Source organism: Suncus etruscus, chromosome 4 (assembly GCF_024139225.1).
Source record: "Suncus etruscus isolate mSunEtr1 chromosome 4, mSunEtr1.pri.cur, whole genome shotgun sequence".
Classification (NCBI taxonomy): domain Eukaryota; kingdom Metazoa; phylum Chordata; class Mammalia; order Eulipotyphla; family Soricidae; genus Suncus; species Suncus etruscus.
In genome coordinates, this window is record NC_064851.1 from 132710963 (window position 1) to 132731900 (window position 20938).

The window sequence follows — 20938 nt, forward strand, 5'->3', positions numbered from 1 at the left end:
AGATGATCCCATCTTCACTCAATCACTTTCTAAAGTTAAGGCTTCATTAGTTGCTTAGGAGGCAACCTCGCAGTTTTGTCAGAATTGATGTTAAGCTCTGTTTACTGCAGCCTGTGACTAGTCTACATTGATTAAGGCTCTGAATTTGGAGTCTACTGTCTAACATGTCATCTAGGAAATGTGTGAGACAAGTCAATCGGAAGAAACAACTTGCCACTAAGTGATATTAAAAAAAAAAAAGACTAGATTATACAAAAATGGAGATTTGGAAATTCCCAATAATTGTAAAGAGATCCAAAACAGGGGCCGGGTGGTGGCGCTAGAGGTAAGGTGCCTGCCTTTCCTGCGCTAGCCTTGGACGGACGGCAGTTCAATCCCCCGGTGTCCCATATGGTCCCCCAAGCCAGGAGCAACTTCTGAGCGCATAGCCAGGAGTAACCCCTGAGCGTTACCGGGTGTGGCCCAAAAACAAAAAAAGCAAAACAAACAAACAAACAAAAAAAAGAGATCCAAAACAAAACATGAGGCTGAAGAATGGAGACTAGGTACTGGGACTAAAAGATTATATTTGGTCAGAAAGATGCTCACAGGGCTAGAGTATGTGCTTTGCACTAAGAAGTCCAGATTTTCTCCCCAGAATTCCCAGAATTACATGATGTGAGCAACTGAGGGAGTGCCTCTATATCCCCCATGACTCTCAACCAATAGCAGTGACTTTGTTCAAGACCTCACTTTGTAAAAGTTGAAGTCAGCCCTGGTCACAGAGCCAGTTACTGGCAGACCAGTTTTCCAACCAAAGTTTTCATTCTGAGGAAGCTTACTTGCTTTCTAAGAGTCTTTCTACAAAGACCCAGAGTTTACAAATAAGAGGAATAAGGAACAGTGGGTTTATCTGTCATCACATTCATTCAGTCACCTGGATATAAAAATGTCTACAAGTTGACCAATGCTATGATACCTCTTTGATGTGGCAAGAAACAAATATTTAAGCATCAGTAGAAATGAAAATGTATGTATTAACTGCTGATATGTTTCATAGGTCTATGACAGAACTTGTTCTTTCTGCACATGATTTTTAAGTTTCTTCTTGGTAAAAAACTTGATTCATGAAGGACATATGGGACAATGGATTATTATTATTAAAAGGATCATCTGAGTCACCATGATAACTAAATTGCTGTTTCAGACCTAAGATAATGGTGTGACCTTTGACACAAGATGGTACAGACATTAATTAGGTCTGGATCACTGACCAACGAATAGTTACTTTCTTCCTTTTCAAATCCAAAGTTTACTGATAATCTATCTAATTTACTGGACCATAGCCCTTTCTTTCCAGTTTCCAAAGAACATGAAAACCAAACTATCCCCAAGACCCAAACCCAAACAATTAAGCAAGGTTCTCAAGTTCCCTTGTTGAGGCTCCTCTGGGCTTGAATGAGATGCTTACTCAACCATGAGTCTATCTAATTAGGAGAGAAGGGCGCATAGGCCAGACACTTGCCCTGCCTTGCCAAGCCCTGCCCAATTAGTTTCACTCCTGGCTACTAGCAGCAGTGTTGTACTAGGGCTGTTTCATGACTCACACTGACCATACTGCACACTGACCAGGCACCTGTTTCTGGGTAGATGTGTCCCATAGTAAATGCAACTTCCGGCGGCCTCAAAATAAACTTAATGTGCAGTTTTTATTTTATAATGGCTACCATTTGCCCAACTGGGTTTCTTTGCTAAAGCACAATTCATCACATCCTCACTCTACAAGAGGATGAAGAAGTCAGATAGCAAATTAGAGTTGTTTTCATGAGAAGTTACGAATTCAGTGTTTTCCCATTAAAAAAAAAAAACCACCAAGATATGGTTGGTATTGTAATCTGATTTTTTGCAATATATATTAAGATCATAATACAGATAAACAGACCACTGAAATTGAAGCTTCATTTATTACAGTTTTTTATGTGTTACTTTTTTTTTACATTTGATACAGTTATATTGTGTTACATGCTCCTTGAAATGAATGTTCTAGAAAGCATCAATGAGTGAGTCTCAAGCAAAGACAGAAAATAAAATACATTGGTTCGAATCCCGGTGTCCCATATGGTCCCCCGTGCCTGCCAGGAGCTATTTCTGAGCAGACAGCCAGGAGTAACCCCTGAGCAATGCCGGGTGTGGCCCAAAAACCAAAAAATAAAATAAAATAAAATAAAATAAAATAAAATACAGCCTCTATTAATCCATGTATGTTACAAAGCATCTTCAGGTACAGTTAAACTGAGTAACAATACAGTTTATAGTTAGAGTCCTCTCTGATCTTGTCCTATTTAGTCAAGCAAAGAAAGGTACTTACCACTTTCTCCATTTTCATTAATTTGATGTCCTGTTGATGTAGCTTCTCATTCTTTATCTCTAACACAGCTTTCAGGCTTTCTAATTCTTGTTCCAGATACATGATCTGAGGGTTTTTCTGGAAATAACAATTAAGAATATTGCTCTGGCTGATCATCTCATATAATCGCCTACCTCTAATTTTTAATATAAAGAATCTTGGGTTAGATGTAGAAACTAGACAAGCAAACAGGAAGAAACTTGTACTATCTAGTACCATTTTTCAAAAAAACAGGTGAAAAAGGCTAAGAGAAATTTAAATTTATAAGGATGGAGTACAGAGAAAGTACTACAGGACAGAGAGTAGGGCATTTGCCTTACAGAAAGCCAATCCAGGCTCAATCCTTGGCATCCCACATAGTCCAACGAGTACTACCAGGAGTAGTAAGGGCATTTGCCTTGTGCGTGTTAACCTAGAATAGATGGTTCAATCACCCGGTGTCTCATTTGGCTCCCTAAGCCAGGAGCAATTTCTGAGCATATAGCCATGAGTAACCCCTGAGCGTCACCAAGTGTGGCCCCAAAACCAAAAAAAAAAAAAAAGAATCACTCCTGGAAGTATGGGGTGTCAGGGGGAGGAGAGAATCAAATGTAAATCAGCCAGATAAAAGCAAGCACTTTCCCCACTGTACTATCTATTGGATTCCAAACTTTGTGATTCTTTTTTTTTTTTTTTTTTTTTTTTGGTTTTTGGGTCACACCCGGCATTGCTCAGGGGTTACTCCTGGCTGTCTGCTCAGAAATAGCTCCTGGCAGGCACGGGGGACCATATGGGACACCGGGATTCGAACCAACCACCTTTGGTCCTGGATCGGCTGCTTGCAAGGCAAATGCCGCTGTGCTATCTCTCCGGGCCCACATTGTGATTCTTAATGATGACAGTTTCTTTTTTCCTGTAGGCATTATTTTAACCCCCTGTAATATGCTGAGCTTCATCTACTTTTTTGTTTTGTTTTGTTTTTGGTTTTTGGGCCACTCCTGGCAGTGCTCAGGGGTTGCTCTTGGCGCTGCACTCAGAAATCACTCCTGGCAGGCTCAGGGAACCATATAAGATGTAAGGAATCAAACCCAGGTCAGCCACATGCAAGGCAAATGCTCTAACCACTGTGCTATGCTCCAGCCCTACTTGTCACTTTTAAGATTTTTACATGAAGGCATCAATAAAAAAAGAAGCCATTTTAAATACTCAAAAATAATACCGAAAGTTGCAAAAAAGCTTGCAAACCCATATTTTCTTTCTAATATCTCAATACTTAATTGGAAGTTGAGATAAAGAAAACTCAGTGGTGCTGCAGCAGCACAACTTACTGCATTAGCTTTTTCGCATGATATCTTTTTCTGTTCTTCTGCTTTCAACTTTTCATTTAAGGCATCATTTTCATTCTTCAGATCATTGATTTGTTTCTAAAACACAATGGTATATGGAATATGTTAATATGCAGAACCAGAAATGCAGCCAAATAAACATGATGCCATCCTGAACATATAAACTTCCAAGTTTGTGTTTTTTTTCCCCCTCTTTTTGTGTGAAGATTTACCCACCTCTAGAGTTTCCTGCTTCTCAGAAAGCAAATCCTCAAGTGACTTCTTTTCCACTTCATGGCTTTTTTTGATTTCTGGAAAGAAGAGATTATTTTTGGAGGCAATAATAAGATCTACAGTGGTTAAAGCACAGAAGTTAGAGCTGATTATGATGCAAAGTGTATAGCTGGTGTTTTAATATAAATTTAGTGATCAGGATTGTAATACAGCATTTCTCAACCTTTGGCTCCTGGTAGGTTCCTAAAATATTCCAAGGGGTAAGATATGGGAACTTGTCGGACAGGAGGGCTATAGAAAAGAAACAAAGGTAAAAGGACCCCAATTGAAAACAGATGGAGAAACTCAGCTTTAATGAGCCCTATGAGATGAGAAAGTCAGATCTTATGACAAGGCACACCAAGGTTCACAGTGGCCATGAGAACTTGGGGAGCAGAATGTTCATGTTAGGGGAACCTCTGACATGGCCTTTCCAGGTTTGAATTCACTTCCATTTACTTCATAAGCTGAATGAAGTCTGAAATCAAACCATCTTTAGCAGGAAGGACAAAAATGGCCTACCCTGGGCCACTTGCTTTGGAATACCTTCCATGATTACACACAGCTCTGTTTCTGATGAGAAAGACCAAAGGACACAGCCCATTCTTCCATTCTTTGGCACATGCCTCAGCATCTTTTGGGGATTACTGGAAACAGGGTAACTGAAGTTGAGACCCTGCCCTTAGTGGTTCATATGGATTCTTTATTTATGGATGTCTTCACTTAAAAAATTTAAAACTTATAAACAAAAGAAGCCCAACATATTGCAAAGCATTTGAGATAATGCCTACAGGAAGACAGGGAAACTAATTCAGAATCACGAGATAGGGTGCTCGAGCGATAGCACAATAGTAGGGTATTTGCATTGCAAGAAGCCAACTAGGGATGGACCTGGGTTCAGTTCCCCGACATCCCATAAGGTCCCCTGAGCCTTCCAATAGCAATTTCTGAGCACAGAGCCAGGAGTAACTCCTGAGTGCTACAGACTGTGACCCAAAAACCAAAAAACCAAAAAAAAAAAAAAATCATCCTGAAGCCAGATAGACACTGACTCCTTTCACTTCAATCATCCTGAAGCCAGATAGACACTGACTCCTTTCACTTCCTAGGCTCAAGAGTGGAAATGGGTACCCACACCCCAAATGATTTAAGTTCTTTGAAGTATATTCTAGGGCAGGGGTCTCAAATTCAATTTACCTGCAGGCCGCAGGAGGCAAAGTCGGGGTGATCCTTGAGTGCAAAGTCAGTAGTAAGCCTTGAACACTGGGGGTGTGTGACCCAAACAACTAAAACAAAACAAAACAAAACAAAAAAAGATTCCTCTAGGGTAGGACCACAACATGTTGTACGGAGGGTCGGAAATGGCCCGCGGGCCGAGAGTTTGAGACCCCTGTTCTAGGGGCTAGTCAGGTGCTTGCTGTGATGGTAGCTGACCCTGGTTCAAGTTCCTGACACAATATACGATTCTCCCAGCACTGACATAAATTATTCCTGAACACAGAATCAGGAATAACCCCATGAGAACTGATCATTGGGAGTGGCCTAAAACTTTAATTCCCTAACAAAAAAGGTACATTGAATTTTTGTTTGTTTGTTTTGGGGCCACAACTGGTGATGCTCAGGAGTTAAACCTGGCTCTGCATTCAGGAATGAGTCTTGGTGGTACTTAAGTTCAAACCCAGGTCAGCTATGTGCAAAGAAAGTGTCCTACAAGTCATACTTTCCAATTGCAAAAGGTGCATTTTAAAATTAATTCATAACTTTTGGGCCACACCTGATCTGCTCAAAGCTTACTTCTGGCTCTGCCCTAAGGGATCACTCTTGGTGGGCTCAGGGTACCACGTGTAGTACTGGGAACTAAAAGGGTCAGCTGCATGCAAGGGGTGTACTATCTCTCTGCTCTTCACTCCAAAGTGTTGTTTTTTTTTTTTTTGGTTTTTGGGCCACACCTGGTGATGCTCAGGTGTTACTCCTGGCTATGCACTCAGAAATAGCTCCTGGCTTGGGGGACCATATGGGATCCCTGGGGATCCAACCACAGTCTGTCCTAAGCTAGCATGGGCAAGGCAGACGCCTTACTGCTTGCGACACTGCTCCGGCCCCTCCCAAAGTGCATTTTATTTTCTAAAAGGGATGACAGTTTGAATCATTATTTATATGGCTAAGGGAAAAATGTGCTCTGCTAATAAAGAATGCAAAAATAAATGTACCTCAACAGAACACAAAGATACCACAAAGTTACAGAGCATTAACAATAAAGTTATTAATAATAATAATTTTTTTTTTTGGTTTTTGGGTCATACCCGGCAGCGCTCAGGGTTTACTCCTGGCTCTACACTCAGAAATCACTCCTGGCAGGCTCAGGGGACCATATGGGATGCCAGGATTCGAACAACTGACCTTCTGCATGCAAGGCAAATGCCTTACCTCCACTCTATCTCTCCAGCCCCATTTAATTTCTAATTTATACCTATTATGCTATGCACGAGATCTTATTCTATTTAAATAGGAAAAAAGAGAATAAAAAAAGGAAAGGAAAGGAAAAATAAATAGAAAATAAAAGAATAACAAAGAAATTGGGCTGGAGCGATAGCACAATGGGTAGGGTATTCGTTTGCCTTGCACAAGGCTGATCCAGGTTCACTCTCCCGCATCTCATACGGTTCCCTGAGCCTGAAGTAACCCCTAAGCACTATCAAGGTGAGGCCCAAAAACCAAAAACCAAAAACTGGAACCAAAACCAAAACAAAGAAACAAAACTGAATTCTTAAGGCCCAAAAGACAGCACAATAAGCTGAAACACAAGCATTGCAAATGGCAGTCTTGGTTCGTTAATGGGCATCGACCTGGTTCCCTGAGTACCAACATGAGTGACAAACCACACCCAGCATAGAGCCAGGAAAAGCCTCTAAGCACTATCTGGTATACCTCAGCCCCCACCAATATTCTTGCCTGAAAGGGAGGTTTCATAGGCTGTCTTTAGCAATTCTACTTTCTCCGAATGGCTGGCTTCAGTTTCCAACTTAGCAGTTTCATGGGCAGTCTTCAAGTTATCAAACTAGAAGGAAAGAAAAGGTAGTCAAATCAAAACCAAAAGGTCCAAGTTGAAGAGGTAGCAACAATAGGAGGTTTGGCATATAAATTTAAGGATTACCTAACACACACAAAGAACTGTCCAACTTGGAGTTGCTACTGCCAGCTCCAGAGAGGATCACACACACTGTTCATGGTTCACCGATGGGGACAATCTGTCTATAGGAGGCCTAAGGATTTGTTTTCTGGGACAAGACTACATAAACTCCACACCCAACACTCTCCTACCCCATGTTATTCGCTACATGAAAAGGCAAGCTTACAATGGAGCAAGAAAAGAGAGGTTTATAACACATTATTAGGTGAATATGCAAAAATTTTTGAGTGTATTTTTTAAAAAGAAATATACACCAATGGTTTTAGCAGTACAACACTAGACTGGCTCGCAAAAGAATGATTTGTAGGTAGCAGGATAAGAGCTTGCTTTTAATTTTCTCTTTTATTATTTTTTGCTCCCTTCAGTGCCTATCTTTAACTATATCTATATCAATAGCTATAATCAATTGTAAGAGGTAAATAGCCCAACCAAAGAACATGCTTGGTTTTCAAAGGCACAGACCTGCTCTTGCAACTGAGTTTTATACTTCTCTGCTTCTTCAATGTAAATTTTTTGAAGCTTTTCACACTCCCCAGTATAAAATTCTTTAAGTCGATTCTCCAGTTCAGTTCGCTCTGTCTGGTGCTCTTGGTTTAGCTTCTGGACAAACCCTTCATAGGCGATTTGCAAGTCATTTCTAGCCTTTTCTAATTTCTCACAGGTAGTTGAAGCAGTGACTGCAAAGAAATGGGGCAGGGGAAGAAGGGGGAACAATGAATTACTTTTATTAAATGTCCTGTCTACACAGCTTAAATGACTCTGGAAGCATAAACAATAAGAATTTTCGGGGCCGGAGAGATAGCATGGAGGTAAGGCGTTTGCCTTTCATGCAGGAGGTCATCGGTTCGAATCCCGGCGCCCCATATGGTCCCCTGTGCCTGCCAGGAGCAATTTCTGAGCCTGGAGCCAGGAATAACCCCTGAGCACTGCCAGGTGTGACCCAAAAACCAAAAAAAAAAAAAAAAAAAAAAAAAAAAAAAAAAAAAAAAAAAAAAGAATTTTCAAATCATTTTTTTGGTTTGTTTTATTTTGGGGCCACACACAGTTTTTCTCAGGGCTTACTCCTGATCTGAGCTCCTGGATCACTCCTGGCGGGGCTTGAAGAGCACATGGGGTGCCAGGATCAAACCCAGTTGGGTCGAGTGCAAGGCAAGCAGCCTATTTGCTATACAACAAAATAATCTCAATGACAAAGCTTTCAAGATTAACAATATTGATATGTACAACAAAAGGGACAGGGAGGAAATGATACCCACAGAAAAAAACCAAAACAAATAAAAATCAAATCATCTAGTAACCAGTAAGGAAGGTATGTGAGAAGAGTGAGGCTACCCTTTAGGGTGGCGGTCCATCAGCAAGATATTGTATAGAGAAGAGGTTTGATTGAGACCTCTTCAAGGACATCTAGTGAGTATAGGTGAAATATAGTGAATGACATTCAAAGTGAAAAACAATGGACTTTTAAGCATGAGTTTAATTTGAGCTGAGTTCAACTTGAATGAAATAATGAAAAACAAACTATTAGAATACACCAAATATAAATCATTAGAACACAAAAACCTTAGGAGAAAAATTTTAAGCAATAGCATGAAATACAAAAAGGTTATATATATATATATATATATATATATATATATATATATATATATATATATATATTTATATTTGGTTTTTGGGCCACAGCTGGTGACATTCAGGGGTTACTCCTGGCTATGCACTCAGAAATCATTTCTAGCTTGTGGACCATATGGGACGCTGGGGGGATCAAACCGTGGTCCGTCCTAGCGCCTGCAAGGCAAGCCTTATGCCTTGTGCCACTGCTCCGGCTCCCCCACCAAAGGTTATAATTTTAATGATGAACATAATTTAAAAAGCAGAGGATCTTCTCTCTTTACTTCACTTCAGAACTAGCATGAAAACACATATTTACATACAGTATAATAAATCCCAGAAGATCTCTGTCATCTCACAGGAAGAAGCTCCACCCTGGACTTCACCCTTCCCTTCCTAAATGTCAGACACAGGTGAGTATACTTTCCAGGAGAATGTGTTTTCTTTGCCTCCTAAAATCCAGGAGGATGAATATGGCATGGATACTAGTTAAGTGTGCAAAATTAATTCTCAACTTTTTTTTTGTTGTTGTTGGTTTTTTGGGGCCACACTTGTTTGCCTTTTGGGCTCAGGCTGAGTGCTCAAAAATCGCCCCTGGCTTGGGAGGACCATAAGGGACGAAGGGGGATCAAACCGTGGTCTTTCCTAGGCTTGTGCTTGGAAGGCAGACACCTTACGTCTAGCATCATCTCTCTGACCCCTCAACTCTCTTCTGGTTCAGAATATAAATTTCAGAGTTGGGAGGAATGAGGATTATTATTTCCAATCATATTGAAGAGTGTCAGGACCAGCAAACATCCTATGGAAAATTCTGTGGAATTTGTTGTTTCCTGGGAAGGGTTTACTGCATCAATGAAGACTTGTTTTGTAGGGAATTTTGTAGCAGAAACACTAAAATCACATAAAAGTGTTCTTTCTTGGTCTGAGATTGGCAGGTGGGGGCATGGCATGAGGACAGTTTTGGGTAATGCCCAGTAGTGTTCAGCGGTCACCACAGGTGGTTCTTAGGGGGTCACTATGGTGCTAGAATATTAAACTGGGTGATAAACTACATGCAAGGCAAGCACCATAACCTCTAGGTTATATTCTCTGAGAGGAAAATTGAGCCTTATAGTAATGGCAATAGTATCTGCTAATGAGAACTCTTCAGATGAAAATAAACCTCCAGGCACTTACTGGAGAGACAGGTAACCAATGTTTCCAACACTAGTACTTGGTTACTGGCACCAGATGGGCCTCCCAGGAGTGTTAGCTAATTTTTACCCAAGTGCTGTGAAAACCTTGTGGATTCAGTGTCTGACTAGAGAGATAGAGTGGGGTAAGCAGTTTGCCAGTGGGCACTTAGCCTGTATTGAAGACTGGTCTATAGTAAGCAGTGTAGACTGAGATTGTCTATACTCATAGCCTGTGCTGCTTCTACTCTACTCAGTGGCCTCTTGCACCAGGCTCTGGTAAAAATGTAAATCTCAACTGTCAGCTTGAAACTATAATCATAGTACTTCAGAAGTTGAAAGCAAAGATTTTAAGACTATCCACTCACACTTGCCAGTGAACAGGGCATTTTTTCTGTGTGGAAACAAACAAACCCTGAACACTGCAGATATAATTCAGCACAGAGCAAGTGGGTCTCTGGTGTCGACAAATCTACATCGTAAAAACAACAAAAATTAACAGCAGTGTTGAGTTTGGGGAGGCCACTGTGAATGAGGCAGAGGAAGCAGTGAAGAGGGCAAACAAGAGAAAAGGGGTCAGTTGGAGAAGGGGGATTTGACTGCTGTTATTGCAACAGGCCAAGCATAGGCCCAGCACCAGACGGTGACATCAGCCTGCAGCTGCATACAGACCTTTGGCTCTGTTTACAGCCATGGGGTGCTGTGTGGAGAGCAGCTGGACTAAAATATCCCTCATACAAGTAGCTTTATTTTGAATTAAATGGCCTGGGCCTCTAAGGAAACATTATTTGGCATGAAGACATAAAGCAACCTCTTGCTTTTAAAGAAGACACATTTGTAATGATATGAGTTGTACATGATGTAATGATGAGTTCCAGAATGTTTCTGACCTCTGAAAATGGGAGAAAGGAGGAGGGAGGGAGAGAGAGCAAGAGAGAGGAAGAGAAAGGTGGCCCTTAAAGAAAAGAGAGAGTGTGTGTGAGGTGGCCCTTGAAGAAAAGACTGCCCAGTGATTTTAGCTATGATCTCTGGTACTTGGCACAGGGTGAGTGATAAGATTCCTCATTCTCATGCTTACTTTTCCTCCTCACTTCAGCCTAGTATTATTTTCCAGAATTCTAGCCACTTTTGAAAAACAAAAAGCCAGAATAGAAGACAAACTTTTATGGAATGTGGACCCAATGAACAATGTTTTTTTTTTTTTTTTTTTTTTTATCATAGTGTTAAGTGAAACCATTTTCAAAAAATCAGTGCTCAGATACAAAATTCACTTTGTACAATCAACACCCCCACCTCCTTGTTTCCATATTTCCACCAGACAACTTTTAAGACTTGCCTCAGAATGATGGGCTGTAACGTTTGCACAATTTCTACCCAAGCCATCCCACCAATCAGCCTTAAACAGAATATGGAGCTTTCAGAGAAAAAGAAAGGAAGAAAAAAAATTTATAAGATCAGCATAAAAACTCAAAATGAGAAGTCAACATTTTTAATCCTGGATGAACAAGGTCTGAAAAGCATCCCAGGTGCTGATACTTTAGAAGATGGAAAATGGAGCAAAAGGGAAAATATTTCTAGAGAAGCTTTAGACTGGTTTGAAATTTTTCCTTTATTTATCTGGATGTCATTTAGAAAAGTCCAATGTCAGAGCCCAATATAACCCCTGAAAACCAGAAGTAGGTTCATCTCAGGTTTCTCAGGGGTTCCTCCAAAAGGCAGAAGGGGATCCTTTACTGAAATAGCTCTGGAGAGTTTGTCTATGAGAAGGAGGCCAGATTTTCAAAATTTCTATCTCAGAGATGAATTTTCTTTTGGTGACTGATAAATTATATTGTTTGCAGGGACAAACATTTCTTACTGTGACTTGTCAATATTCTTAAAAAACAATACAGACCCTTAATTTTGGGGGGGTGGAGTACACCTAGCAGTGCTCAAAGGTTATGGGGCTAATGGGTCACTACTGCCTCTACACTCAGGAATTATTCTTGGTATACTTGGGTATTATATGGGATGGTAGGGATTAAACCTTGGTTGGTAGCATGCAAGGCAAATACCCTACCCCAGTACTATTCTTCTGGCCCAGCCTTCTTAATTTCTGTACTTGAGTAGTATGTATCATGAGACAAACAAAAATCATCTATATTCTTAGAACATTAAAAAAAAGTCTTAGGGGCCAGAGAGATAGCACAGTGGTAGGGTGTTTGCCTTGCATGCAGCCAATCCAGGACCAACGATGGTTCTCTAGGCATCCCATAGGGTCCCCTGTGCCTGCCAGGAGCGATTTCTGAGTACAGAGTCAGGAGTAATACCTGAGTGTCACTGGTATGATCCAGAAACAAAACAAAACAAAAAAGTCCTAGCAGAATAAAGTCAGAAAATTTGGGTCCATTTTACCTATATGATCTCAGCTAATTATATCAGTCCCTTTCTTAGAGGTTAAAAAAGATAACAATGGGCCTGGCATATGTGCAAAAGGCTAAATTTGCATGCTTTGCAAAAGGTTGCGGTTTGATCCCCAGTACTTCATGTTTCCTTTACCAGCACTTCTGGGAATGACCCATAAGCATTTAGCTATGTATTCCCTGTGCACCACTGGACCTGGCCTCAAAACAAAAATATACAGGAAAGTACCTGGTCTTATGCCTTACATAGTAAAGTCAGGTGGGTGTGATATTTATCTTTACAAAATCCTAATGTGTTTGCAGTACTAAAAAGGACCACTGCTTGTCTAGTGTTCAAATATTGCTTAGTATTCTAGAACTCACACAATCTAGCAGACAAGCACCTCTAATTGTCTATCTTGACATATTTTATAGATTTTCCTGGCTTTGTAGGTGTTTTTTTTTATCCCTATCTGGCATAAAGTATGAAAAAAAAAAAACTTGGGATGATAGGGTCACATGGAAAATCTGGCAAGTTTTAAAAATGCCACAATAGAGAAGAGAACAAGAAGAAAGTAAGATGATCTATCTCTCTTCCGCTCTCCTTCTCTATATTCCCCCCCTCTATTTCTCTCTCCTCCTCCCCTCCTCTCCCTTTTTCTCTTCCCCTTCCCACTTCCTCTCCCTCTCTCCCCCTCCTTCAGGCAGTAGGGCCTGGAGTACTGACCTCTTCCCTGGAGAATAGTTTCCTATCTCTGCTACAAAGGAAATGAGGTAACTATCCACTTGTTTTCCCTTCCCTGAAGCTTTCGCACTGTCTTTTTGGCCATGCTCTATAGTTCCAGGCACCTTCCCTCTTTCCTCTATCAGCTCACAGTAAAACAAGTGCCTTGGGGGCGGGGGTGGTGGTGGGAGAGGAGAAATAGTACAGTGGGTAGGGCATTTGCCTTTGCCTTGCATTCGACTGACCTGGGTTTGATTCCCAGCATCCCCGATGGTCCCCCGAGCCCACCAGGAATAATACCTGAGTGCAGAGCCAGGAGTAGCCCATGTACATTGCCTGGTGCAATCCAACAAACAAACAAATAAAAACCAAAAATACCAACAACCCCCACCCCAAAAGTATTCAATTGTGCACCATTCTTTTTTGTTTGTTTGTTTTGTTTTGGGGCCACACCCAGTGACGCTCAGGGGTTACTCCTGGCTATGTGCTCAGAAGTTGCTCCTGGCTTGGGGGACCATATGGGACGCCGGGGGATCAAACCCGGTCTGTCCTAGGCTAGCGCAGGCAAGGCAGGCACCTTACCTCTAGCGCCACTGCCCGGCCCCTGTGTACCATTCTTAAATTTAAAGAAACAAAGATAGTACATCAAGTTCTTATATAACACTTACCTGCTTCTCCAAATGCTGACATCTTACATAAATAACCATGGGACAATGGCCAAAACTTGGGTTTTATTTAGCATTGGAATAATACCATTAACTCTACTGCCAACTTTATTTAGATTTCACCACTTTTTCCACTGTTGAAGGCTTTTTAAAGGATAAACTTTTAATGCTGAGGATGTGACTCAATGGTAAAGTGTATGCAGGCCTTGTAAGTATAATACCAATGTTCAAACCTCAGCATCTTAAAAAATAAAGAGATAAACTTTCAATTTGGGGTACTTTTAGATTTTCAAAAAAGTTGCAAAGCTAAAACAGGATTTCCAAATGACTGATATAAAACACCATGAGGAATTTGTCGGAACCAAGATCCATCAAAGTGACCATGTGGTACTTGACACATTCACAAACAGACGTTTTTCAAACTTTGGCCTTTTTTCTGTTACAGGATCCAACTTTAGAGATTACACTGTAGTCAGGTGCTGTGTCTCCTTGGTATCTGAAATGGCTCTCCCCTCCCTAATTTTCATAATTTGAAGAATTGTTTTAAAGAATTACACTCAATTTGGGCTTGTCTGAGGTTTTCTCTGCATATTTCTCTGAACCAGCAATGAGAGAGAGAAAGAGAGAGAAAGAAAGAGAGAGAGAAAGATTCTTAGGGAGGAGTGTACTTAATATGCTAATTGATATGTGGATTATTCCAACCTAAAATCAATTAAGGATCAAAGGATTCAAGGAAGAATCTGTGACCTTTTTCATAATAGCCTAAAGAACTTAAATGGAGAACTTGTTCCAGGAAGGGAGCCATCACCTCAGATAACACCATCTAATATGACTTTAGGTGGGGCAGACAGAGAATCAGAGCCACAGCCACTCCTGTTAAGAATGTGTGCCTTGTCTTTTGCAATGGACTACACAAACTTATTCCTTTATCCAATGTTTGCGCTTTTTTTTCTTTTTGAGACTTGTCAGGAAGACAAGTGAAAAGACCCTGTGAAGACCCAGACCTTACCTTTTCCCACTAGCTAAAAATGGCATGTGAATTTCTTCAAACCAACCCAGATCAAGAGCTCTGTACTGTGGTGTGAGGTTGACTCTTGTATTCAATTTTTAAGAATTCAACTCTACTACAAAAATCACATCTGGAATTCTGCAACCTCAAGGTGAAGAAAGATTCACTACAGCAATTGGAAAGGACTTTAAATATACAGACTTGTTAAGACACAACTGTAGATCAAGCTAAAAGGGTGAAGGAATTAACACATTCCATAAGGTGTGAGATAGCCTGACATTCATAGACACCAGTCCATGTTGATGAGACAATTTACATACTGCTTTTGATAGAAACAAGTCACTGTTCTCTAGTAAGATTACTTTAGTCCAAAAGAGTCCTCAAATCTTGACATAAGTAAAACTATTTCCAAATGCTGATCAATGCAAACCAATGCTTGTTTAAGTATTAACTTATTTAATATGAAAGCATCAATTAAAAAATAAATTGCAAACCAGGAGATACAGAATTTGACATTGTGGTTTAGGAAATAGTAGTTCTCAATAAAATATCTTTTCTCAGAGTTGGTTAAGGTGCTTGTCTTTCACATGAGCAACCCAATTCCATTCCAATACCTCATATGCTTCCCTGAGCACCATTAGGAAGGAATGATACTTAAGTGCGGATACTTCCCAGGAGTAAGTTCTGGGAACTGCTGGATGTTGTCCAAACTTTTTCCTTCTCCTCAAATAAAAAACTTTTCATTTAGATAAAAAAAAATGCACTTCAATTAATTTCAATAAGAAACAATGGGAACCCCAAATAGATCATAATTATGACTATCCCACTTTACTCTAGAAACAAATGACACGGGCCCGGAGAGATAGCATGGAGGTAAGGCATTTGCCTTTCATGCAGGAGGTCATCGGTTCAAATCCCGGCACCCCATATGGTCCCTTGTGCCTGCCAGGAGCAATTTCTGAGCCTGGAGCCAGAAATAACCCCTGAGCACTGCCGGGTGTGACCCAAAAACCACAAAAAAACAAAAAAAACAAATGACACACTTAACCCTTATCTCAGAGGGCAGGCAGAAGAATACAGGGATAAAGACATCCGCCTTGCATGCAGCTGAAAGGGGCTCAATAAATATGGTTCCCTGAGCACTGTGAGGTCCCCAAGCACTGTTGAGGTATTCCAGATATCCCAGTACCTCACAGCGCAAGAGCACTGCATCTGTGAGCTCTCATAAATTACTGGTGAGGTAGGTCGAGAATTGTTGCTATGGTTTCCTGAGTCTCCTGAGCACTGCTTGGATGCCTGCCCCCCCCCCAATGATAAGTTATTTCAAAGACTGACAATTTGATATTGATATGCTCATGAGCAAAGATTATCGAAAATGTTTCCAATAAAACCATAGCTCACCTTACTTTACAACAGGGGTCTCAAACTTGCGGTCCATGGGCCACTTGCAGCCCTCTGTACAACGTTTTGTGGCCCTGCCCTAGAGGAATCTTTTTTGTTTTGTTTTGTTTTAGTTCGTTGGGTCACACCCCCCAATGTTCAAGGCTTACTACTGACTTTGCACTCAAGGATCACCCCGATTTTGCCTCCTGTGGCCCCCAGGTAAATTGAGTTTGAGACCCCTGCTTTACAACCTATTTATAAAAAACACATTTTTTGGGGGGTGGATTTTGGGTCACACCCAGCAGCGCTCAGGTGTTACTCCTGGCTTTATGCTCAGAAATTGCTCCTGGCAGGCTCGGGGGACCACACAGGATGACGGGATTCGAACCACCGTCCTTCTGCATGCAAGGCAAATGCCCTATCTCCATGCTATCTCTCCAGCCCCAGAATACATTTTATTTTTAAACTGCTGAAAAAATATATGTTCATGTAAACAGTTATTAACATAAAAATCTGGAGAAAGGGGAGCTATTTGGGAAAGTAAAAGTCAACTAAGTTTGATAAGCAAAACAATACCACAGAAGGTTCAAGTAGCAACAAACAGTTCAATAAATTCTCTGATTTGAGTAGAATCATAAAATTGATTCACCACTTAGTACCATTGTGAGATATAACACCATTGTGAGAGAGAGCAATTTTCACAAATTTTCTTTTACTGAACTATTGTTTAATAATTCCACATAACATTGTATTAAAATAAGCAATATGAAATCAGTTATTTTATGCCTGCTACGGGGGGGGCAGGTTTGGGGAAGGGTAAGAAACCCAGGACAGAAGTAGAGGGAAGGTTCCTCTACTGGTGGTGGGATTGGTGTTGGAATATTGAATGCTAAAACATTTGTACTGTGAACAACTTTGTAAATACCAGTGTTTAAATCAAGCTAGAAACAAAATTTAAGAAAATTAACTGGAATTTTCTTAGCAATTGTCCTCTATAGTAAACTCATTCATTCACTGTGCACAGGGCAAGGCACTGGGACTCCAAAGATGAAGGATATGTTGGGCTGCCTCTGGAGGAGTTCAGCTTTGTGGGCTGTGAAGTGTGCTCTATATATATGACTATAAGAATAACAAGGCGACACACCTTATAGGACATAGTGCTGAGGCACAATAAGAGATCAGGGTATAACTCAACTGAAGACAATCTCAGCTTGAAAAAGAAGGGCGAAGGACAGAAAGCAGAAAGGCAGAGAGGACAATATGTGCCTCAAAGGAAGAAGCGAGATAATGGAGCCTGGGAAATTACTACAGGGGAATCATATGTGGGAACTCTGGGATGCTTAACTTTTCCCCCCAAATGGAATTATCTCTGCTTTTTTGTTGTTCTTTTCTTTAAACAAAATCATATAACTTGAACTATCTAGTTCCGACTCTCATATAGGGGGGGAAATAAAAGAGGATACCAGAACCAAACAGATATATGATCAATAAGTAGTAAACTGGACACAGAGGGGACCACCTGTTCTGGCGGCCTGGGGGGTGAGGGTGGGGATATGGGAGGCAAGATGGGAATGGGGATGGGGGGAGGGAGGACAAACTTGGTGATGGGAATTCCCATGATTCAATGTTAACATGTACCTAAAATATTATTGTGAAATATTATTATGTAAACAATGTATGTATTATTATGTAAACAAATATGGTCAAAATAAAAATTATATATTAAAAAAATGACAATAGAGGGGCTGGAGAGATAGCATGGAGGTAAGGCATTTACCTTGCATGTAGAAAGATAGTGATTCGAATCCTGGCATCCCATATAGTCCCCCGAGCCTGCCAGGAGCAATTTTTGAGCATAGAGCCAGGAGTAACCCCTGAGCACTACTGGGTGTGACACCCCCAAAAAATGCCAATAGAGGGGCCGAGTGATAGTACAGTAGGCAAAGCATTTGCTTTGCATGCAGCCAATCTGGCTTCAATTCCTGGCATCCCATATTGTCCCCTGAGCACAGCCATGAGTGATCCCTGAGCTCAGGGCCAGAAGAAAGCCCTGAGTATTGACAGATGTGAGCCCAAACCAAAATGTCCAATAGGACCAAAATTCTTAAATAGTGGGTGACTGTGGGAATGGTGGTTGCAGAGTTCACAAAAATAATTAGCAACAATAAATGGAATGGGTTCTGTGAGCACAACGATCAAAAGTTAATTTAAAATCAACCATGTAATAAATCCAAGGTGTTTCTGGTTCTGTAATCGAGGACACATATGACATTTATTACGGTCATCTTGGTAGCATGTATAAAGAAGTGAGGCTAAAGCCAAGGTGACCTGTTGGCAACCACTGGAATATACAGTCTAGGTGAAAAATTGTGGGATCCTGGTGCGAGCAGTAGCAGTTGAGCAGAGCTCTGAGAAAAGAGGAACTTGATGACATTTAGAGCACAGAGTGTTTTGCATGGGGAGGATGGAGGAAAAAACAGCAAGAATTAGTTGTCAGCTAAAGGAGAGAAGTAAAGTAACTAATGTCACTAAAGACCACCACAAAAACAGGTGAAGAATAGACTGGAATGAGAGGACATTGAGGAGTGTTCAGGAAGGAAGGCTGAGAAGCAGGAAGGTTAGATTCAGTCTCTGGAAATGGATCAACAAGAAAACAACTGGTCATGACAACACTCAGGAAAAGGTGTGTGCGAGTAATTCTGCCACATTCCCAGAATGGAGACAACAGGCACCAGGGGAAAGCTCTGGACATATTTCAAAGGCACATATTCAGAGCACACAGAAATGAGACAGATAAAATGTGGAGATACTCATGTGAACAAGCCAGACACAAAAAAGAATGCGCTACTATATAAAATGAAATCCTAGAATAGACAAAACCAATTCATGGTTTGAAAAGTCAGACCAGGATTGTTCTGGGCAAAAGGAGAGGAATCTGCTGGAAAGGGACGTGGAGGAATTTTCTGATGTGATGGACTCCTCTATATTGTGATCAAAGCTGGAGTTAACTGCATGTGTTTGTCATCTGATTGGACCAATAAGCATCCTGTATGTAAATGATACCTTAAAGAAATCAGCATGCAGGTGAATTGACAACTGCATGTTCTGTGTCAGGTTAGGCTGGGTCTCCAACAGCATCATGCAACACTCAGATTGTTGGGAGGCCTGAGCACTGAACTGAAGTATTACTAGAAGCAGCCCCTAGACTCTGAGCATTCCTGGGGAGGACTCCTGGCCCCCTACTTCCAAAAGAGTAAAAAGTTGAATATATTTACATAGACAAAGATAAAGGAATAAACAAAGGTAAAGTTTAGGGATTCAGGGGAATCCAGCTATGGGTTATTTCCTTCTCAAATCAAAATTACTTTCATTTTAAAATATTATCCTTAAATGAAGGGAATAAAAAGAGAACCTTAAATGCCCATGCATATTTATTACACCAAACTTCTAAGAAAAAAACCCTAGAATTTTTTTTTGTCCTCATAAATAGAAGGGAAAGAAGTTCTGAGTACAATTAAGGAAGGTCTGCACTAACTGAAGACAATAATAGAAGACAGGGATGTAATAAAGTCAAGTGTCAAGGGAGATTTTTAAGCTTTCCAAAGTTTTTGTGGGGTCAGAGAGAGTACAGCGGGTAAGGCACTTATCCTGCATACAGTTGGCCTAGATTTGATCCCCAGCAACCCATATGTTGTTGTGTAAAAGTATTCCACACAGAATACAAATGTTATTCTGCTCAGAAGGTGTGGTCCAAGCTAACAGACATCTGCAAATTCATTGCAGGTAAACTGGGGATGATCAGGTCAGGGATCCTTGTTGGGTTATAAAGGAGCGGATCATGGGGGAGAGATTCAGAAGGCCGTTGGCACAGGTTCTACTTGGGATTCAAGTCTCTTGGGCTCATGAGCCATCCTGTACTTTGAAGATCCTAGTCTGCAGTCAGGGACCTTGGTGCAGTTCTCAGAGAAGGAAAGGAAATATATGTGCTACCCATGCAGCAGCATTTCCTTGAACAAGCTGGGATGCGCCAGGCTCTGTGTCCTTCATGTCTCTCAATCTCTCATCTGCCCTTCCTGCAATCCAGAAAATTCCCTAATCATTTCATAGTTCCAGAGAGGAAATGGGACTCACTGGTAGGAGAACCCATGACTCCAAGTCTGGATGAGATTGGAGACCCCAGACTGTTCTTCAACCGCTTCTCTGCGGACCAGAGCTCATTGGAAGGAATTTCCAATGACAAAAAATCCTCTTGTCAGGCAGTAGCTTACATGGATCTTCAGGTACAGAAAGGCTGATGAACGATGCACTAGACTAACCTAATCCAGAGACTCTGTACCCCACATTTGTCTCCCCTCTCTAGAAGGGACACATTACATTACTTCCATCTGAGCTGGAAGAAAAACAGCCTGTTTTGAGGCAGCTCTAATTATATTTCATGTCATTACTGTCTTTCCTGCAGAAGAGGTTATGCCTTCGTCAAAGAGCAATTACAGTTAGTTACAACACAGTTGTCACCATCCCAAGACATAATCACAGCACAGAAGTACCAGGGATCCTCACACCCACCCTGGAAGCAGGTTTACAGAGCACAGATTTGGGATGACATAGACCTGACAACTTCTATGCCAAGTATTTAAAATGGGTGGGTGGGTGGGTGGGAGAGAGGAGTTGGGAGAGGGGGAAGAGGGAGAAATCTAATCATTTAGTACCATGTCTCAAAGTTTGCAACTGTACTTAAAAGTTTTCTCAGCTCATGTGCTTTCTTCTGTTTGTCAAACTATCAAAAGGCTTTTTTTTTCTCTTCTCTCCTCCCCTTCCCCCACAGATCCAAAAATTTCCT

At 41.0% G+C, this 20938-nt stretch overlaps 1 protein-coding gene across 2 annotated transcripts in view; it reads right to left on the minus strand.

The window, feature by feature from the left end:
- The window catches only part of LOC126006829 (microtubule-associated tumor suppressor 1 homolog), a 97045-nt gene that overhangs the window by 4524 nt on the left and 71583 nt on the right, over positions 1-20938 (minus strand). For both annotated transcript variants that reach the window (XM_049772357.1, XM_049772358.1), the window contains 5 exons: positions 7616-7830; positions 6916-7021; positions 3928-4001; positions 3694-3789; positions 2348-2464 (listed from right to left, as the gene is read on the minus strand). In XM_049772357.1, the coding sequence (XP_049628314.1) occupies positions 2348-2464; positions 3694-3789; positions 3928-4001; positions 6916-7021; positions 7616-7830 (608 nt within the window). The remainder of the gene's footprint in view (positions 1-2347; positions 2465-3693; positions 3790-3927; positions 4002-6915; positions 7022-7615; positions 7831-20938) is intronic.